This window comes from Emydura macquarii, unplaced genomic scaffold, assembly GCF_026122565.2.
Source record: "Emydura macquarii macquarii isolate MOO-44397 ecotype Brisbane River unplaced genomic scaffold, CSIRO-AGI_Emac_v2 contig_3451, whole genome shotgun sequence".
Classification (NCBI taxonomy): Eukaryota; Metazoa; Chordata; order Testudines; family Chelidae; genus Emydura; species Emydura macquarii.
Window position 1 is genome coordinate 2304739 of NW_027133588.1, and position 19159 is coordinate 2323897.

The following is a 19159-nucleotide window of genomic DNA, read 5'->3' on the forward strand; positions in this document are numbered from 1 at the left end:
AGTGTCTTGGGTTGAAGTGTTAATTATTTCAAATAAATTAGATGAGAGTTCTCTCCCTGTGTGACACTAGAGTAGATTTAATAAAACGAATGGTGTTCACATGAGACAGGCACAAGGGAATCCCATACTGGTATCATCCCATAGTGAAATTAACTACTCCCCTCCCTCACCCCTCCCCGCGCCTACTTCTTTGATTCTCCAAAAGAGGGCTGGCTGCTTGGCCAGTGTAAACTAGCATAGTTCCATTGAATTTGATGAAGAGATGCCTAGTTATGTCAGTGAAGCATTTTGCCCAGAGAATCAGAAAGGTGAAATGCAATGTTTAAAATGTAAATTCCTTGATAGAAAGTGGAGACTTTTAGACTACTGCATAATACATTTCTAGGGATAAATTAAAAGGCCTTTTACTCACTAAAGCCTGAGTTCTTAAACAGTGAAAGCACCAATATGTGAACCGTGGAGGGAGAGTCGTTATTACACAGTGTGAGGAGTTAGCTGCATCATCAACTGTAGCAAGGAAAACCGAGAAAGCCTACGTCACTGTATAGTCATTTACACCAGTGCAAAGTGAGTGTCATCTGACATCATTCTGCACCCCCTTTGCACAGGTGTAAATGGCTATGCAAAGAGCAGGGCAATAAAGAATCAGGCCCAGAATGCTGAAGTCTGCCCTGGGCAGGTGAGAGGAAGGCTGAGTGTCAGCAAATTCTTAAAGGTTTGTAGTGGCGACATTGAAGTCAAAACATCCACTGTGTTTGTGTAAGTGGGGGAATGGTCCTGCTATTGTGGGGAACTTTCCTAGCCCATACTCTAACCCGGTGGAGTTGGTTAGCAAAAGGATCAGAGTCCTTGCTCCCACTCCCTTTACCCAGAGGCTTGCCTGACCACGAGGGCTCCCTTTCCGTTCTGCGTGAGAGGGTCCTCATAACCCTGACACGGCTGGGCCCAGAATCCCAGGGGGGCTCGACCCCGAACTTTGTCGTGGTCATTTACGACAGGGGCTAGGGTGTCCCCACTCCAGGGTGCTCTCTCTGCACTGGACGCTTCCCTGACCCACTGATCATTGCATATGGTTCAAAGCAACACAATTAATTAAACAGCCACCAATTAAAATAAAGAAAAGATGAGAAAGATTACAGGAAAACACCTAACGCCGCCCCCTGGCATAGACGTGCCACACAGCCTCTCTGGGGTGTAAGGGACATTCACAATCTGTTTCTCACACACTGCAGGCCCCTTGCCCAGGCCCTGGCTGTGCTGCAGGGATACGGCAGGTCAGACACTTGCTCTGGCAGTGGCCACACACCCCCAAGCCTTAGGGGACTGGGCCCTTGTCCCAGCATCGGCCCCCGTCGGGGTCACGATCCCCCTCCCAGTCCGGCCTGCGAGGCCTCTGGGCTGGTGACATTTCCCTGCCCAGGGTCCCCCTCGCTCTCACCGGCTGCTCACCGCTCTCGGCTCCAGGCAGCGCCAGCCCCAATCTGCTTCAGTGTGGCTGTGGCTCAGCTCGGCTCTCTGGGATGCTCCTCGAGCCCCTCTGGTTCTGCTGCTCTGGGTCTGCTCAGCTCAGCTCCCTGGCCTGGGCCTTCTTCTCTGGCCTCCCAGCCACGGGCCACTTTGTCCTTAGCTCGGCCCCACTCTCTGCCCAGGCCAGGCAGGTCCACCTCACACGGAGGACGGGACTCCTCGGCCTTCTAGCTCCCTCATTGGCCTTCGCGCCCTGTCAATCAGGCTGGAATGTTGACCTATCCCCAGTGATACTGGGGGCTATCCATCTCAGGGTCCTGATTTCTCTGCCCTGTCCTTTGGTGCTGAGGGATGTCAACCAAAAAGACCCACTAAGTTTCGGAAAGGGGCTAACAGTCCCCTTACATTAGCATGGGGGGATCTCAAACCTCTTTTTCTATTACTTTTAAAAATTTTCCATTCATCTTTCTGAAAATATGGTGAGGTGGAATGTACCAGACTGACTATTTATCCGTGACTAGCAACAGCTATCTTTTTAAACAAAAAATATTTTATTTTCTGTTTCCCAAAGGATGAAGGTTGTTCCTTGTCTGAAGACCCCATTCCAGCTTTATTTATCAGGCAGGAACCTCATTTTGTGGAGTAACCAGACTTTTTTTTTCCTACTGAACCTTTCAAATCTCAGTTTAGATAGTGACTAATTTATTACTTGTATTGCAGTAGCACCCAAAGGTCCCTTCGGGATCCCATTGTTAGGTATCATACAAACACATAGGATGACACAGTCCCGACCTCAAAGAGCTTAGAAGCGAAGGCCTTGCTCTTGCACGGTGGGCAGCCTGCACGCACAGGAAGTCAATGGGGGCTTGCCCATGTAGATTAGCTTGCAAGGTAAGAGGTAAATTTAAGACAAGACACAAGAAGTCTGGGTGTAACAATGTGAGGGAGGGGGTAAAGGATGAAGGCATCAGTAATAAGGTCACAGCTGTACATAAACTAATAATGAGCACCAATTGACAGATTTCAAATCACATTAAAGTGTTCTTTATTTAAAAATCTCTGCCTATTCCCATTTTTCTTTTAAAACTGGATCTCTTATTTTAAGCCTCTATTCCTATATTTCTTTTTAAAATCACTATATAGCTCTTTCTATTTTTCTACATTTAAATATAATAGCTAGTTGTTTTGTTTTTTAAACTGCGACCTCATAGTTTTCTAAGTTATTTTCAAACTCCATACAACACTTATCCTACAAGTATTTGGGGACTCAAATGACTTTACAAACGTAAGTAGGCCAATTCAACTTGATGGAACCACTCATGTATATGTAACATTAGTCTTGTTTTTAAATCTTGCAGGATCGAGGCCTAAAATCCCAGCTAAACTAACCACAAACAGATGACCCCCATACTCCATCCTCTGCACAGCACATTGCACACAGCCTCTCATCTTTTGCCCTCCTCACACTTCCCCATCCAAGATGGAGTGCAAAGGTTAGTAAAGAGTCCAGATGATGTAACAGTGTTGGTGGAAGCAGTGATTGGTGCTCACCTGGTGATGGTGAGGCAGTGGGACTGAGGTAGTTGGAGATGGATGAAAGGAGGTCAAAGAGGACAATTTGTCAAAAGGGTTCTGGGTTTGTTTTGAAATGTATATAGTGGTGATATTACAGCTGGGGAGGTGTGGTCCTGCTCCCCACTGCTGGGGTGGAGGAAGTCCTTGTGGCACCTGAAGGGTCTGTCCATCCCTTTGATGCTGCTGCTACTTCTCTCAAGGAGGAAGGCTTTTTGTTTTCAGGTTTTTAATCAAATTTTACCAAAAATACCTGGGTTTTACAAAAGCTTATGATTCAGTTTTTACCAATTTTTCACCCAAATTTTGGACCATTCCAGTACATAAAAATACTGATCTTATTAAAGAAACCCACTACATTAGGTAGATGTGTTTATGTTAATAATAAATTAGTCTAAGTATAAATGCGAGGTTGTCTGTTAAAGTATGGCTATGTAGTGGAAGATACACACACACGTGTTAATGTGTGTATGTACTCAATGTACAGTTCATGAAGTAAACCACAGCATTGAAGTGCTTTTACTACTCTGACTTTCCTCTATTTGTTGCTTTTTTTCTGTCCTCCTGTCTCCCAATATTAACTCCAATATTTTCCCAGAGAATTGAGAAGTTAATTTTTTGCACCCATTTAAATTTTTTTGTAATCAACAGATGAAATCCCTGGGAAAATTTAAACATAATAAAAACCAAAATTGAGGGGCCTTTCCTATAAACACCACCATTTACAAACAGAGGTACCCTTTCCTTGCATAGCAAGAAACTGTAATCTCTTCAACAAGTAGTTTAGCCCCTCATTATTATTAAGTAATTGACTAAACTGGATCCTTTGCACTACTGAGATCTTCTTCTTAGGATGCAGATTCATATAAAATCTGGAGAATTTAATAATGAGAATGTCACTCCTAAAGTTATAAAGCTGGTGGACCACTCCCTTCTGGCTACAGGTAAAGTCAGATGTTGTGTTTGGCTCTGCATCAAAGTGAACCAGAAGTTAGAGATGGAAAAAAACTATATGACCATTCAGGCTATTTCCCTGCCAGTGCAGCCTTGAAATGGAGGTCAAACTTGTATTAGCATCAGTTCAGAGGAATCAGCCATCAACACCATTTTCAGCCACTTTTCACCTAAGAGTAATGCTGAGGAGTTTAGGACAGGAAGCCACATATTTGCGTAAACATTCCATTGTCCTGTGTTGCAGTCACCTTTTCCTCTTGCCTTCCCTTTAAAGTTGTGCTTTAGCAAAATCCCAGCTGCATCTACTTGCCATTATTTGTCTATAAATATTCAAACTTCCAACATCTTCTTTGGCATATATACATAAATACACTCACATTGTTATAAACTGATCTGTAGAGACTAGCACAATCAATCAAACAAGTTGGTGACAGCACCAGATTTTAAAAGCTTCAAGTCCTTTGCTTGCTGATAGCATATCTTTTCATATCTTTACACAGCCATAACCCTCATCAGTGCTTACATTAACTAAAGAGCCCAGCCCCAGGTGTTAGTCCATGGACACTGGTTTCAGGATCTGACTTGGCCAATGCCACATCAGTTCTCTTACAAAGTTAGTGGATGCAGACACCTGACTGTATATACTAGGTGGTGAACTCCACTTGCACCCAGTAATTCTGCAGCTATTGCAATTAACAGGGCAATTCCTGAATTTGACTAGGAAATGTCAAAGATTAAAAAGACAAAATATTCAATGCTCTCAGCAATGAGGAAGGAAGAGACAAAATGATACTGTTCAGTGGGAGATCATTACAGAAGAGCTGAAGGATAACCTTTAACTCTAACTGGACTGAATGTGTTCCAGGCCCCAAAGAATACAGCTGAACTCCTGCTAAGTGAAAAAATCCCTCACTTGAAATCTAATCTACATTATTAATAGGAAACTGCCTGCAGAACAGGAAGGAGCTGTGAGCTTTTCCTCCAAAAACTCAAGCTCCCCCATCTCCCCTAAAGGATTATTAATCACTGATCCAATCCAGCAGCTGCACAGCAAAGAGGGATTAAGAAAAGGAAGAAACAACCAGTGGAAACATTACAAACGCATTATGGTTTGTTTTAGAGAAAGCATGATTGGCCACCACCTGCTGCCTGACGTCAGACACAGAGCTAGAAACACTGGCTGAAAGGGAAACAGACCCCTGCCTTTGGTGATACACTTCTTGTGGCTGTTTTGTTACTTTTGCAGGTGTGCACCACTCCTGTGCTTGCCAGTGTTTAGACAGGAAAATGCTGGTGGGTGCCCTTCAATAAAGAATCCCCTGGATCCCCTCCCTTTTGGAAACTTAAAGGCTTACAGCATGTTTGATACCAAATATTCAAAGTTTGATGCACAGCCAAATGAACATATAGCCTCATATCTGAAAGAGTACTGGAACCAAGGACTTAGTTGTGTATAAACAAAGCTAGTACTCAGACTGGGCAATCATGATAATCAGATGTGACCATGGGAATATTCTAAATGGATGGCTGCCTAAAGCCCCACGATTTGGAAGTACTTCCAGTGCAGAAGAAAAACATCCAGCCAGAAGACTCCTCCCCGTGGGAGTCTATACCCAAGATATGGGTTGCATAAGGATAAAAGATGGCTAGAAGATAAATTCTCCATTCCAGTGAGCAGGAATGGAAGACAGATGGAAGGTTCTGGAAAGGGAAGGAAAAAGAACTGAAGAGATCAGGGGTAAGATAAGATGGAAGGTGACCAAGAAAAGGGACAGGGAAAGAAATGGTGGGAGAAATCAAAGGAAGAGAGAAAAATGGGGCGGGAGGGTGTGAAAGAAAAGAAAGAAATGGAGGACCTGCTCAGCTGACTGGCAGGAGGGATGATGGACCATCTTTGCCTATGGCTTGCCCTATTAACAATGCATAAATTCTAATGGTCTTCATGCGGTTTTCAACAGTTGTCACTTTCTTCAGGCGCAAAGGGGAGCTACACTTGAAAGAAGGCAGCTATGCACCCTTCTCTCCTTTCAGTACAAGGGCCCCTTCACACACAACTAATACACTTGAGCTGCAGAGCATGGGGAGCTACCATTAGTTCTACGACTGTCTGATAGACTGCTCAGTCTTTACTCTTTCTCCCCATTCTGCTCCGAGCATCACCGTCACATAAAAACAAATTACAACCCACCATGTTGTTCTAAAATACAAACAGAAACCTCAAACAGTGAACCCACCATTTGAATGAGAACTGGGGAAATGAACACACTGCCAATGGGGATTGCCTAAGAGTTTTGGTGATTAATGTGGAGTTGATAAAGTCTCTCAGATAAGAAGGCAATGATGGTAAGATTTCTCTCATTAACATTCAGTTAAAACTGAATCAGAATGGATTCAATGTTGAACAGTTTTAATGAAGCAAATGTCAAGCAAGCATATCATCTTCTTAAACAAAGAAAGTCTAAAAGTTTAATTACAAAAACACTTGTACAGAAAACTTGGCATTTCAACAATTCCAAACACATGAATCCAGGAAATGGACTGGATTTTAATATATTTTTGTTAACATTTTTCACAGTGAAGAAAATGTCTTACCCTGCTCCTCCCATCATCACCCACTTAATTTTTTTTGTCAGCCAACACATGGAAAAATGTAAACTGAAGTGACACTCAAAAAACACTGAAAAGGCAAAATCCATTTTTCATTGGGTAAATCAGTGCAGATATGAAGCTTCTTAATGAGACAAAACATCATCTGTAATATTGCTGGAGAGCAAGAATCCAAACCAACCTCCTCCTCTCCCCCATTCCAGCTGCTTCAAAATGAGCCACATAATTGCATCTCTCTTCCTCTATTTTGGGGAGAAGGGAAAGATTTGTCAGTCAGTATGCAGCTAACAGTAAGTATCCTCTTGAATCTCCTATCGAACAGACATGCTTTGCCTAACAGAGAGATGTGTTGGCAACATTCCAGGAGCTGATGGCTGCATCTTATTTGTGTAAAACAGGACAGCTTGCAGCCAGTCACACCTTAAATATGGACACCATAGTGCCTCCAAGTGGATCAAGCCCTCGCATCACATGCTGAGGCCTCTGGTCTCTCTCAGTGTAACTCTGTATTAAAGATAAGAGATACCACTGACTTGTTAGAACTCTGGGGGCCCAGCTTTTGGCTGTGGACTACACTTAGGCTACTCCCACTTCATTACAACAGTCAATTGCCACTATCACTAATAAGGGGGAGGAGGGGTGCTTTTTCCTGAGATGCTATTTATCTATAGGATGTCCTCCTCCAATCCCTTGTTCATTACAGAATTCATAACTAGTTCATGCTAATATCAGCTGGTCTTGCCAATGTTAAGGAAAAAGAAAGTCAATGCACCAAGCTGTAGTTCTTGTGGATGAATTACTGAAAAATGATGAGAGAGACGACAAAAATGAGTCCCTCCCTGAAGGAAGACTCAAGCTTACACACAAATCCTTCCTGTTTGGCTGCAGTCAAGGTAGCAGCTGTGAGACAAGGGGTGAGTGAGCCCCTGTCATAGGGGGCTTTGACTTGGAGGTGGCTTCAGGCAGGAGTGAAAGCTGTGTAGCATGCACTGAAGAGTGGAAAAGGAGAAACTACTTTTTAATCATCAAATACAAAATTGGGCAGATGCTTACACTGCAGATCCGTGAAACTGATCTTGCTTGCATCAGCATGGAAAGGTAATAAAAGCATTCCCAGTTCATAACAGGAAAAACCTCAAGATTTTCTGAAGGCGGAGTAGGAAGGTGGCATGTAGAACAGAGAGCATGGTTGAACATCATAATAAAGCCCATAGGTATCCAAGAAGTGCTCAACTGAAGCCTGAACTAATAATTTGACAGGAGCCCAAGAGCTGCAAATAATTTGCATAAGCTGGTGCAAACAGATGTCTTCATCTTTGACAAGGAGGTGAGGTGCAGCTCAGAGAAACCATAGATCTCAGCATACAAAAAGTTACACTTGCCATGAGTGAAAGACCACTCAGCTCAAGCTGAAGCCTCACATGCTGGAAGTGGTAGTCTCCATAAACTGCACTTTTGTATTAAAGGTGAGAGTAGCCATAGGCTGCACTGCGAAATTCTGTGTGCCGCAATTTGCTCATCTCTGCTAAAGCTGCTCTCTGCTGTTACACTTCACTGCAGGCTCTTTTTATACAAATGGTTTCCTAGCGCTACAACAGCAGAAGGACAGGGGAAATGTAATTCCCCTGCCCATTCCCCTTTGTATTGGAGAGATGACTTGGAATATAATATCATTCACTCAAGTAGACTTCAGCTCACACCACATTAGACAAAGCAACTTATCAGAGGACAAAAAGGCTGTGGGTTTTGTTTTAGTCTAAAATAAAGTTTTGCACTTTTCCTGCTGGCTGAGAGGAGCAAGCCTTTCACTTTCTCTCTTGATTACCACTGACCTTTTCAGCAGTAAAATGCTTCACCAAACATTTTCAATAGATAGGAACAGCAGACTCTGGCTGAGAAGCAGTACACTGTGTACGTGCAGCAGAGGTGCTTGGAAAGAGAGAGCCCTTCCTTCAGTGCAGCTCAGTCATGAAGCACCAGCCACAGCCAATACCAGCAGGAAGGCACCTCATGTTTTAGGAGATGCAGCCTACCACAAAAGAGAGAACCCTGCATCGAAGACACAGCAGGCAGGGCAGGATGGTGCAGTACGGAAGGCTGTGTTTGTCATAGCAAAGAATACAAGTGTTGTTATACAATGTAGCAAACATCAGCTAACAGGAAAAGGACAAAAAGGAGAACTGGAAGGGGAGAAGGAAACCCTGCAGAAAGGATGTGAAGAGATACAAAGCAACATAACATTTCAAAGCTCTATTATCACAACAGGAAGGCTGCCTCCACTATACAGACTAGAAGTAGATTCACCTCCAGTGCCGTCCAGTCTACAGAGTGTGTGGGTATCCTCCCACAAGTGAAATGATGGAAAACTGATGATTGCATGGTAGTCAATGCTCTGAAAGCTTTACACAGAGGACAGTTCAAACATTTAGTGGGTGGCGCCTGTGGCTTCATAGGAGCTTTTAATGCACTGAACAGTTTGCCCCATAGCCAAGCTGTGTAGGCAGGGACCAGGACAAATCCTGAAGTCCTGCCTCCCACCTCCAATTTGTTTCCACCATCGCTTCTCATTCCTCACTGGCTGAAAGCACTTTTGTAAGACATCCCTGGGCCAGGAGACCTGCAGATGAAACAAATATAAATGTTGACATTTAGATCAATCTGTCAAGATGACACAGGACTTTGTGAAGATTATTTGACAGTTAATTTAAGGCACCATATTAAAGTACAGTAGACAGTTGGCAAGCCTACAGAGAAAGAAGCATGTCAAGATGTTTGGACAACTTTCCGATGAGAAACCAGAATATGATTCTTTATAAGAGTTATCAGGGAGTCAGCTCAGAATAACCTCTGAAAATGGAAAACCTGCTAAGAGGAGAGTAATAATTTTATACCTTTGAATCCATGTTTCAGCCCAAACAATGTGTTTTCAAATAAGAAACTATTTTCCCCATATATGTATGTATCTTTGCGGCAGGGACTGTCAACTATTCAGCGTCTGTACAATACCCACACTAAGGGGCCCCATCTTGGTTGGTCCCCAGGCCCTACCCAAATAAATAAATAGAATGTAACCCCCTTGGCTCCTGGGGCTTTCTGTGCCTGTAACTCAGGGAACAGCACACTGTCCCTGGGAGAAAGGGGACACCAAGGGCAGACTCAGAGTCTGCTAGGCAACCCAGAGGGAGAAAGAAGAGCCACTATGTAGAAGGATGGGGCCCTATTGGCTTGAAGGAGTATAGCAGGCTGCCTGCTTGGAGGAGGGGGCAGACTCAAATGATTGACAAGTGAAAGCCCAGGATGCAGAGCTAGCCTGATGAATAGAAAATAAGATGCCCTCTCCTGGGAGCTCTGGAGAAAGGAGAAGCCAGTTTGGAGCCAGCCAGAAAGGGCAGGACTGACTGTGTGGGGAACTGGTGAGTCCCAAGCCTGCATGTAGGGTGCCCCCTGAAAACTGGCCCCTGGGGATCTAGAAGCAACATCCCTCAGCTTGGGCCTTTCTCTCTTCAAAATGTGACTCCCAGTTTAGAGAGTTTTGTTGGGAAAACTACCCCACAGCCAGGCTAAATTAGTCCTCTAGGTCCCTAGGGAAAATCAGAGTAAGTCTTCATTGATGGCAACAAAATTTTTCGGGATTGATTGAGCGGAAGTGGTGACCTACTCAATCGATCCAGAAATGGACTTCATAAATCCACCCCCGGAAAAAGAGTAACGCTGCGTTGACGGGAGGCCATTTCCCATTGGCGCAGTGTAGTGGGGATGCTGCGTTCATTAGAATTTAGGAAGTTGACAGGAGATATGCAAGCTACTCTACGCAGCTTGTGTATCAACTGTTGACTGCCACCGAATTTCGCAGTAAGGGTAGATCAGGCCTCACATGACAAGCTCTGCTCTGGCTGCTAGTCCAGGGCTGCTGCCTGCCGTGAGTGTAGCTGAGCACCAGGGTAGGAGACTAAAGTTTGGGTTTTTAGTATAGTTTTGTAACCTGCACCTTGAGCCCTGCACCCCTCGGTGGTGAGGGAAAAGCCTGGGACCAGAAGCAACCTGACTCCTGCACAAAGGGGATGCCTGATAGCAGTGATCATCAGGCCCTCTGCAGTGACTGAGGAGTCCAGAGTCAGCTCTGAACCTGAGGATCAGTCACAGAGTTGTGAGTGCACTGTCCTTTAGTTAGCTAGTCAGGCAGATTGTCCAGGAGATTCCCTGAACTGTGTCCTCAAGCCAGGGGGTAAGGGTTTGGGGATTTTATTACCTGCTGCCTATAAACCTGTGGAGAGATTTATCACTTTATCCCACGTGTGAGCCTTTTGGGCTGTACTGAACCGAGTCAGTCAAGTTGCTAACTGCTGCACAGAAGATATTATGATCACAGGTCATCAGGGGCCCCTACAAAGTACGAATATTAATGTGACGCTAATTTTTACATTTGCTATATCAGGTCATGTGACTTTGGAAATTCACAGGTATTATCAGTGTTGGCACCGGTGACCATGAGAATAGTGTCTTACCCTGTTCTGTTATACTTATCTCTTGTTTAATATAATTACTGTGTTGAATATATTGTATGTGTTTGTGTTATTTCTTGGAAGTCTCCAACTATCTGACAATGAAGTGGGGGTTACCCTGTGGTCAGAATTTTCCTCCTAGGCCCTGATGACCCTGCCAAAAAGGAGTGAGGGGGTTGGAGGCACTGCAAAATAAATTCACATGGAAAGAAAATAAAGAAATTACACCCTGCTGAGTGAGAGGCAGGATCCAGAAAACCCAGGCATGTCCATCAAAAGCCGCAAGGAGATTGGCGCTAAAGGAGGTAACTGGATGCCAGAGGGCACTGCAACAATATTTCTGTATACAGAAAGTGTACCTCTGTATTTTAATATTCTGTCTGGTGTTTCTGTTCTTCAGTACTGTGTAATGCAGTCATTTATTAGGTACTTTAGCCATTAGAAATCAGCTTAGCTCTGTGAGTACAGTATTTTTGAAGAATACCGTAACTTTAAAGCAAATAGGTTTCTGATCATCAGCTTTATTTTAAATGTGCCTCTGAACATCCAGCAAACTATTTGCCTGATGCACATTCTTTTGGAAGCATACATATACTGTATATTCAGACTAACAAAGGGACGTTGGTGCTGAAATCTATCAATGATATTTACTACATGGCAACTCTTACTCAGTTCTCTCACCTTCTCTTCCTAGTCTTAAGGTTCTTGCTTTTGTTTACAAGTCCTATCTTGTCCTAAGTGTGAACTCACTTACACAAACACCTACCCCTTCCCTACCCCCATTTCCTTCACAAGCTTCTGCCACTGGATGTGACAGTGCCAAGTGCATGTCAGGATAATTAATTGCACCGTGAGTGCTTGGAACATCAGACCCAGTTGTCTGTATACATTTGTATAATGAAGCCAGGCCATTATTTATTACATTTTTTTAATTGCCACATCTATTGTTTTTCTGGGGATGGGTTATCTTTTTAGCCATAATTGGGAAGGAGGAATTCTGAAGCAAAAACATTTTTTCCAAACTGCTCAAAGCTGAATACAATTTTTCCAAGAACAAAATATTTACATTTTTAAACCACAAAAAATGACAGTGACTCCCAGCAAATAAGAATCTTCTGAGGCTTCTCATGACAACTGGGACGCAAAGCATATAGCAGACACTGCTTAGATTTTAGTAGCCTTGAGATGGGTTTTGGTTCTTTAAAGAGAACACATCTCTCTCAAGGACTGGGGTGCCCTTCCAACACCTGGCTGATGGGAGACCAGTTTACCAGTTATTCTATTTTGTCACAGGCTCTCCTATCCCCCTCCATTCCCCAATTCTCTTTTTTTGATCTTACAAGAGTGCTAATTGAAAACAGTGTGCGAAAATTAGAAGACTGATGAGCTACTGAAAATCCCAGACCTCGCTCCACAAGCTGTTCCCTTTCATAAATAGCAGCAGTAATGCCACTTCTTTATTCTTCTGGGAGCTAAGTCGTCTTTTAGAACTATAGTCCGTTCCATCTGGCTACCCACTGGAAGGACAATGATCTTTTAGCTTAAGCCATGCTGTAATGGGGAACATGTAATTAACTGCACTGTGCAATATCATAAAAAGGTCATGACCAGGAAGGATGAAGACTCGTCTTCATATTTGCAGACGGATCCTGTCTCATAACACACTGTCAGAATTTAAGTTGCTTTTATACATGCTATTTACAGCATGGATTATGCTGGGATGTACTGTACATATGCCAAAAAAAATCCAGGCCAGTATACTTACAGCAAAAAGAGTACGCAAGAGATAGCCCAGGATATTCAGATCCAAATTGCAACCTTAGAATCCTGTTGCTGCCAGACGAAGTACACTGGTATGTATACAGCATAGGAAGGCGTAGTATGGTGCAAAAGTTGAATTGGTTTGTTTGATTGCTATTCATCAAGTCTCTCATTAAGGCTTTTCTAGCTGGTGGGCAGCAAAGTAAAATTTGCAGAATCCTGATTTCTGAAGTACTATATGCATATTCTAAGGATGAACCACCTGTCTGATCATTAAACCTCAACAAATGCTATGTGTGGCCTGACCCGGTTAGATCTGTGCTTAATTTACCCGTATATCTTCAGGTCCAGAAGAACTCAACACGTAACCAATTTGACAGTCTCTACAGACTTGCTAAGTGTCCATAGCAAAACAGGAGGCTGTATTAACTTTAGGAATTGGGATTAACTGGTGAATAACCTTGTGGTGATAACAGGATTTCTCAATGACTATCAGAACTAGCAAATACTTACTGAAGAATTCTTCAGATTCATCATGCTCAACAGATAAATCTTCTTCACCATTATCACCCACCACAGTACCACTAGTCAGTATGTCTTGCATGCAAAGGAATGTTCCTCCTTCTCTATTCTACTCCAGACTTTGGCAGTCTTATTATTTATCTGACACATCAACCAAGATGTTGAACAATCCTGTGACATACCAAGCACTTATGTCTGCCTTATGAATCAGGGAGGAGATTATCAAAGCCATAAATTGAAGTAAAAATGTCCAACTTCCATTGAAAATGGTTAAGCATCTCACTGCCTTTTGTGCCTTTGTAAATCTCCTCCATTTATTTCCAGGCTTGGTGCAATGGATGTGGTGTAAGTGCTGGTAAGAAAACCAGCCTGAGCAAAGGGGTGCTTACCCAAGTCACTAGCGATCAAGCCGGTTTACAACCTCTCGGACCATGGCTATGAGATTCTCATTCTCCTGTGGATTAGCCAGAATAATACTGTGCAGTCTGTTCATGTACGAATCAATGGTGTCCATGGTGGGGGTCTCCCCACTGCCTACAGTAAATATAGTACGAAAAAAAACCAAAAACAAGCCACAGAACATTTAGATAACTACAGCAGTTCCAAACATTACCATTCTAAGGAGGGTTTGCTCCAAGGCGGAAACATACGGAACACAGTGGAAAAATGGTCAACCCAAAAGACATGTAACTGAAATAAAGCATAAACTTTTACCAACAAAGGCCCAGAAACACAAAGGTGTTTAGGTTTTCTAACTTCCATTGATTTTAGTGGAATTTAGGAGTCTAAATACCTGTGAGGATCAGGACCAAAGTGATCATATGGCAGGGGTTCAGAGCAATACCGTTCCTTGCCCATAGAAGACACTCTAGGACCAAAAGCCTCCACCCACAAAATAGAGAAGAGAAAACCCTCAATACAGAGAGCAACTGTGTTAAAAAGTTACAAAACTAGGAGACAGTAGCATTAACTCTAACCCTCACCCTGCATCCATTGTCAGGCTCCAACTTCCAATATAGGAAAGGCTTAGAAACAGACCTGCAGACTAGAATTACTAAAATAGGCCATGGACAGTAAACTCACTGGAACCAGTGACATACGACTAATAGACATTGTTCTTAAAAAGTGGTAGAGAAGCCCCATAAAGAAAGAGGGATTACCTGGTAGTGGAACTCCGGCAAAGCTGCTGGTGAGTGCTTGCCGTAATGTCTCCAGATGCTGTTGCAGCACTGTGTTCCGACTGCGCTCTTGGATCACATCCACCTCCAGCTTCTCCACAGCAGTCCGCATACTCTCCACATGTTTCTGCAGGGCAGCGTTCCTCTCCTCAAACTCCATGTTGGATTTACGCAGCTGGCGCAGCTCAGCTTCCCGTGCTGTGAATAGGCCCAAAAAGGTATGAACTAATGTAGGAATACTTTCAATAGAGCGGTGGATGGTGAAGCACAATATTCAGGGATGCCCGCTCAACTGAGAATAAAAACAGTGCTGTTTTTGACTACATATGAAGAATCATCACACTACAGAACAGGGAGTTGATGATGCCTAGAGTTCTGAGCAGGTTAAAGCAGAGAGATACTTACAAATTAGAGTAAATTCAGAGCAGAGGAATAAAGATGAACAGAGGGATTGACTGAGGAAGGAAGATTGAAAAAACTACTGTGAATATGTTCAGCGTACTATAGCTCAGCAATATAGTGACAAGGGAGATAGAGACCAGCAACTGACTACAAGTATTAGCAAGGTGTACATTTTAGGTGCCTGAAGTTAAAATCTATTAGAGTATGGAATAATCTCCCAAAGGAACCAGCAGAAACCCCGTCACTTGGGACATACAAATCTAGAAATATAAAATCAAACCCTACAGCAATGGAAAATATATTGTAGAACAATTTTTGCTGGGATCATGGATAAGTTTCCAAAGGATACTTCCCTTCTCTAACTCGTGTGGCTATGAATTAAAATATTGCTAACTAGCCCACATCATCTGCTCAACTATCTCAAATATCTCCTCATTCTAACACAGCAACTCCAGCTAGGAAAGACTGGGAAAATAGCATCTATATGAGCTCGCCTAGCTTGTACACCAGTACCATTCTCCACAGAGAATCCTGTTGGAAAAGGGTAGGCCTGGAGTAGCTGTCTGCTCATCCATTATAACCCTAAGAGATACAGTAACCTCACTAACACACTGAGCAATCTGACTTCACTCTTCACATAAAGCACTTTCTTCTCATCTCAGCCAGGCTGACATCCCTGTGGCAGGGCTGGCAAAAACACTGCATGAGCTTAATTCACCTTTACTGTGATTCAGGAACTCTTCTGTGAAGATTGGGATATCAAAAACAGACCTCTCCTTCATGTCTGCTTCCTTCTGCAGATAGAAAATGACACACAGTTAAATACTGCTAATTCTGAGCTGTTAATAAAAGAAGTGACAGATTTATCAAGAAAATGAGAAGAAGGTGGAGATGATTCCAGCCAGCCCCTTTCACTAAAGAAGCTATTGGGCAAATCAAGCATTGAACTGGAAATGACAGGGACTCCCATTCCCTAAAAAGCCACAAGGTATTTGAGAGGTATAAGGGAGGTGGGAGTTTAACAAACATACAACTCAATGATCGAAATATTTCATATAACTTGCCACCAGAATATTTTGCCTTAATGAAACTGCACATAACACAACATTTCAATACTTTCATAGCTATTCTCATGAATTCATCCACCTCTTCAAATTACCATACAAGAACAAGACTCTATAGTAAGACAAATTGGGAGATAAAGTAAATGATAGTTATGGTAAGGTTTACAGCTCTGTTTTTGACCATCAGTGCCAAGATATCCAGTCACTAGTGAGAGAACCAGGAAAGGAACTGAGAAAAGAAAAGGAAGAACTTTGCAGTGGGTCTCAAAGTTCCTTGTTTCTGTCTATTAGGAATTGCAGAAGTTGCAGTGGTGACATATTCTGCCCCTGAAATAAAGACAGGAGCTACCCAAAACTTTAAATGAGTCATATCTTTGCCAAGCAGACTAGTATACAGACAGTTTTTTGTCATGGCTGAAAACTGACAGACACAATGGTATAGAATTTGTGCAAGTTTCCAAAGGGAAATGTTGTTTATGACTAGCAAAGGTGAGGATGTTTTTCATTTACTGGGGGAAGAGAGAAAGTCAAAGGGAAGGGTGTTTGTGTGTGCTTTTTAAAGTGCAAATTTCTGCTCCCTTGCACTCTACCTGGTTCCTGATTACAGTGGAACTCATGCAGATCTCCATCATTGTAGGGTATGACTTCAGTCATTAAGATTTCTATCCTTCGCATGTTGCAAAGCCAAGCTCTGCAAGGGCAAGGTGTGACCCTTCTGTGCCTAGGGTGGCCACCTGAAAATGCCAAGGTCAGGGCAGGCTGTGAAAGGACAGCAGATTCTCCCAACACTGGTGGGTGACACTGAAGTCAGACTTCCCAACCAGCCACAAACATGCTTCTGATTCCCCACACTAGTTATCAAGAAGCCAAAATAAAGATATACATAGCCCCCTTTACTGCATTTCAGTCTCTGGCTCCCAATCAGACACTAGGTCCAGTAAAGAAACCAGTTATTTAAACTCTATGCTCTTTACCAAAAAGGTTTCTCCTGACCCCAAAGGGTCAGCCACAGTACCAGATCAATATAAGCTTAGATCTTACCCAAAATACCACGCTGCCAACCAATCCTTTAGTAAATAAAACTAGTAAGGTTTATTATAAAAAGAAACAAACAAATTATAAGAGAAATGTTAAAGGATTAAAGCAATCAGATACATACAAATGATTTGAAAGTCCATATATATCAGGTTTCTAGTAGAATTATGGATTTGCAGGCTTGCATAGTCCCTCTGGTATACATCCAGTACCTGATGGGTTTCAGTCCTTTGTTTCACAGCTTCAGGAGATGAGTTGATCCAGAGGTAGGTGATGACTGAAAGACAGACTGAAGATTGGTGACTGAAGTCAAAATGGATCCCAGGCAGATGCCTTTTATGTCCTTTTCTTTGCCATGCTGCTTGTGGAATTTTACAGGAACAAAATGGAGTCCAGAGTCACATGAGGAAGTCCTGGTGACTCATCAGGTATATCCCTGGCTTCTCCCCCTGGGCCCTGGCACCTGTGAATCTCTTAATGGGCCATTAAGCAGGCTATTACTGCACCATCCTGTCTGGGGTGTGGCCCAGACACAGCACAATTTGAAATACAGATATATCAAACATATCCATAACTTCCATTACACACAACACATGAACATAATCATCATCGTCTTATTTAGCACATTATAGCCTTTCTAACAGTACCTGACATGGCATATCTCACATGAATTATTAAGATTTTGACATACTGATGTTAAATAATATAATAAATGCTCCCCCACCCCCAAATCTAGCCAGCGTGACACCCCCAACGCGAGATTGGTGTAGAAGGGAGTAATCAGAGCTCCTGAATACACCTCAAGGGCCCCCCAATCTAGCCAATGTAATACCCCCCACGCAAAATTGATGCAGAAAGCGGTGTCCCTAGACTCTGCTGCATGCATCACAGGACCTTTTCCTTTCAGTTTTGTATCTTCATAGCTTTTAACAAGTTTGAAGGTTTCACAAAAGATTTTTCACATGGTTCATTTTTACAGTTCTTGGCATTATTAACAAACTAATTATGAGATTTAACATTGGCTCTAATATTAACAGCAAAATAATGTTTAGTTAAAACAGGCTTTTTCTTTGTACGGTTCACTATGGAGGTAACAATGTTATTCAATTTCTTTTACAAACATTTGTAAGGGTTCAGTTAGTTCAATAATGGGTTGGATCTGCTCTTGTTGCAAAATCTCTGCTTCTCTTATGTGATCTTGCCCTGTGTGTCCTCTGTGCTAACAGCTATGGGTAGATCTTTCTCCCCCGTCAGGCAGGTAACTTCCACTACCACACACCTAGCTAGTTCACTAGTTTTCAAATTTTTAACTGTTACCCATTTCAAATCTGGACTTGGTTTTAAAAAGATATCAACCATTCTCACTAGCATCTCAAACACATTTTTTATGTTCTTCCATTACCAATCTCTGACTCCACATAGCATCAGATGTACCTGAGTTCACTAAGAGACTACAAGATATATCCAAAGCATTCAGAGGTGAGAGTTTGCCTGCCACCCTCTGCATTCCCAAGAGATCAACTACGCATCTGTCCTGCTGTGTAGCTTCAGCTGCCCAACCTTCCCTCTGAAACTGAGACACCATCTGTTCACTTACAGAGCTAGCAGCCTGGAGACAGTCATGTTCCAACATCATTGTCTCCCCATTATACTGATCAAGCACAACCACTGGGTCACAGGGCTGTTTAAGCTTCCTAATAATTTCCACTCCATCTGGAACCTTTTCCAAGGTATGCAAACTGGACCTTTCTAAAACAAAGTCAGTGAATCCATCCACATTTGAAAAACTTTGGCAGTTAGAAACCTGAATGATGTCTCTCAACATATAAACTGTTGCTTGCTACAGGCAGTGATTCATCCTGAGCTAACTTAATCAATTCGCTTTCACACCCTTCAGTTGCAGAAAACTGCTTGCAAGAGCTACCAAGAGGTTTTATTCCTTCAGAAGCAGTTTTAGGCAACATCCCATTTTCCACATAAACATTGTCCTTTCCCTTTTCAGCTAGGGGTTGCTCTAAAGAAACATTTTCCCGAGCCCTAACAGACTCTCTCTCTGTTTCAGTTAAGTCCAGGACCAACTCTGAGGCAACTGGCA

The 19159-nt window shown here is 42.9% G+C and overlaps 1 protein-coding gene across 8 annotated transcripts in view; it reads right to left on the reverse strand.

Annotated features, from left to right (window-relative positions):
- Window positions 1-6383: 6383 nt before the first annotated feature.
- The window catches only part of HMG20A (high mobility group 20A), a 58243-nt gene continuing 45467 nt past the window's right edge, over window positions 6384-19159 (reverse strand). For all 8 annotated transcript variants that reach the window (XM_067534706.1, XM_067534702.1, XM_067534704.1 and 5 more), the window contains 4 exons: window positions 15684-15759; window positions 14546-14761; window positions 13775-13919; window positions 6384-9217 (listed from right to left, as the gene is read on the reverse strand). In XM_067534706.1, the coding sequence (XP_067390807.1) occupies window positions 13783-13919; window positions 14546-14761; window positions 15684-15759 (429 nt within the window). In that variant the 3' untranslated portion in view covers window positions 6384-9217; window positions 13775-13782. The remainder of the gene's footprint in view (window positions 9218-13774; window positions 13920-14545; window positions 14762-15683; window positions 15760-19159) is intronic.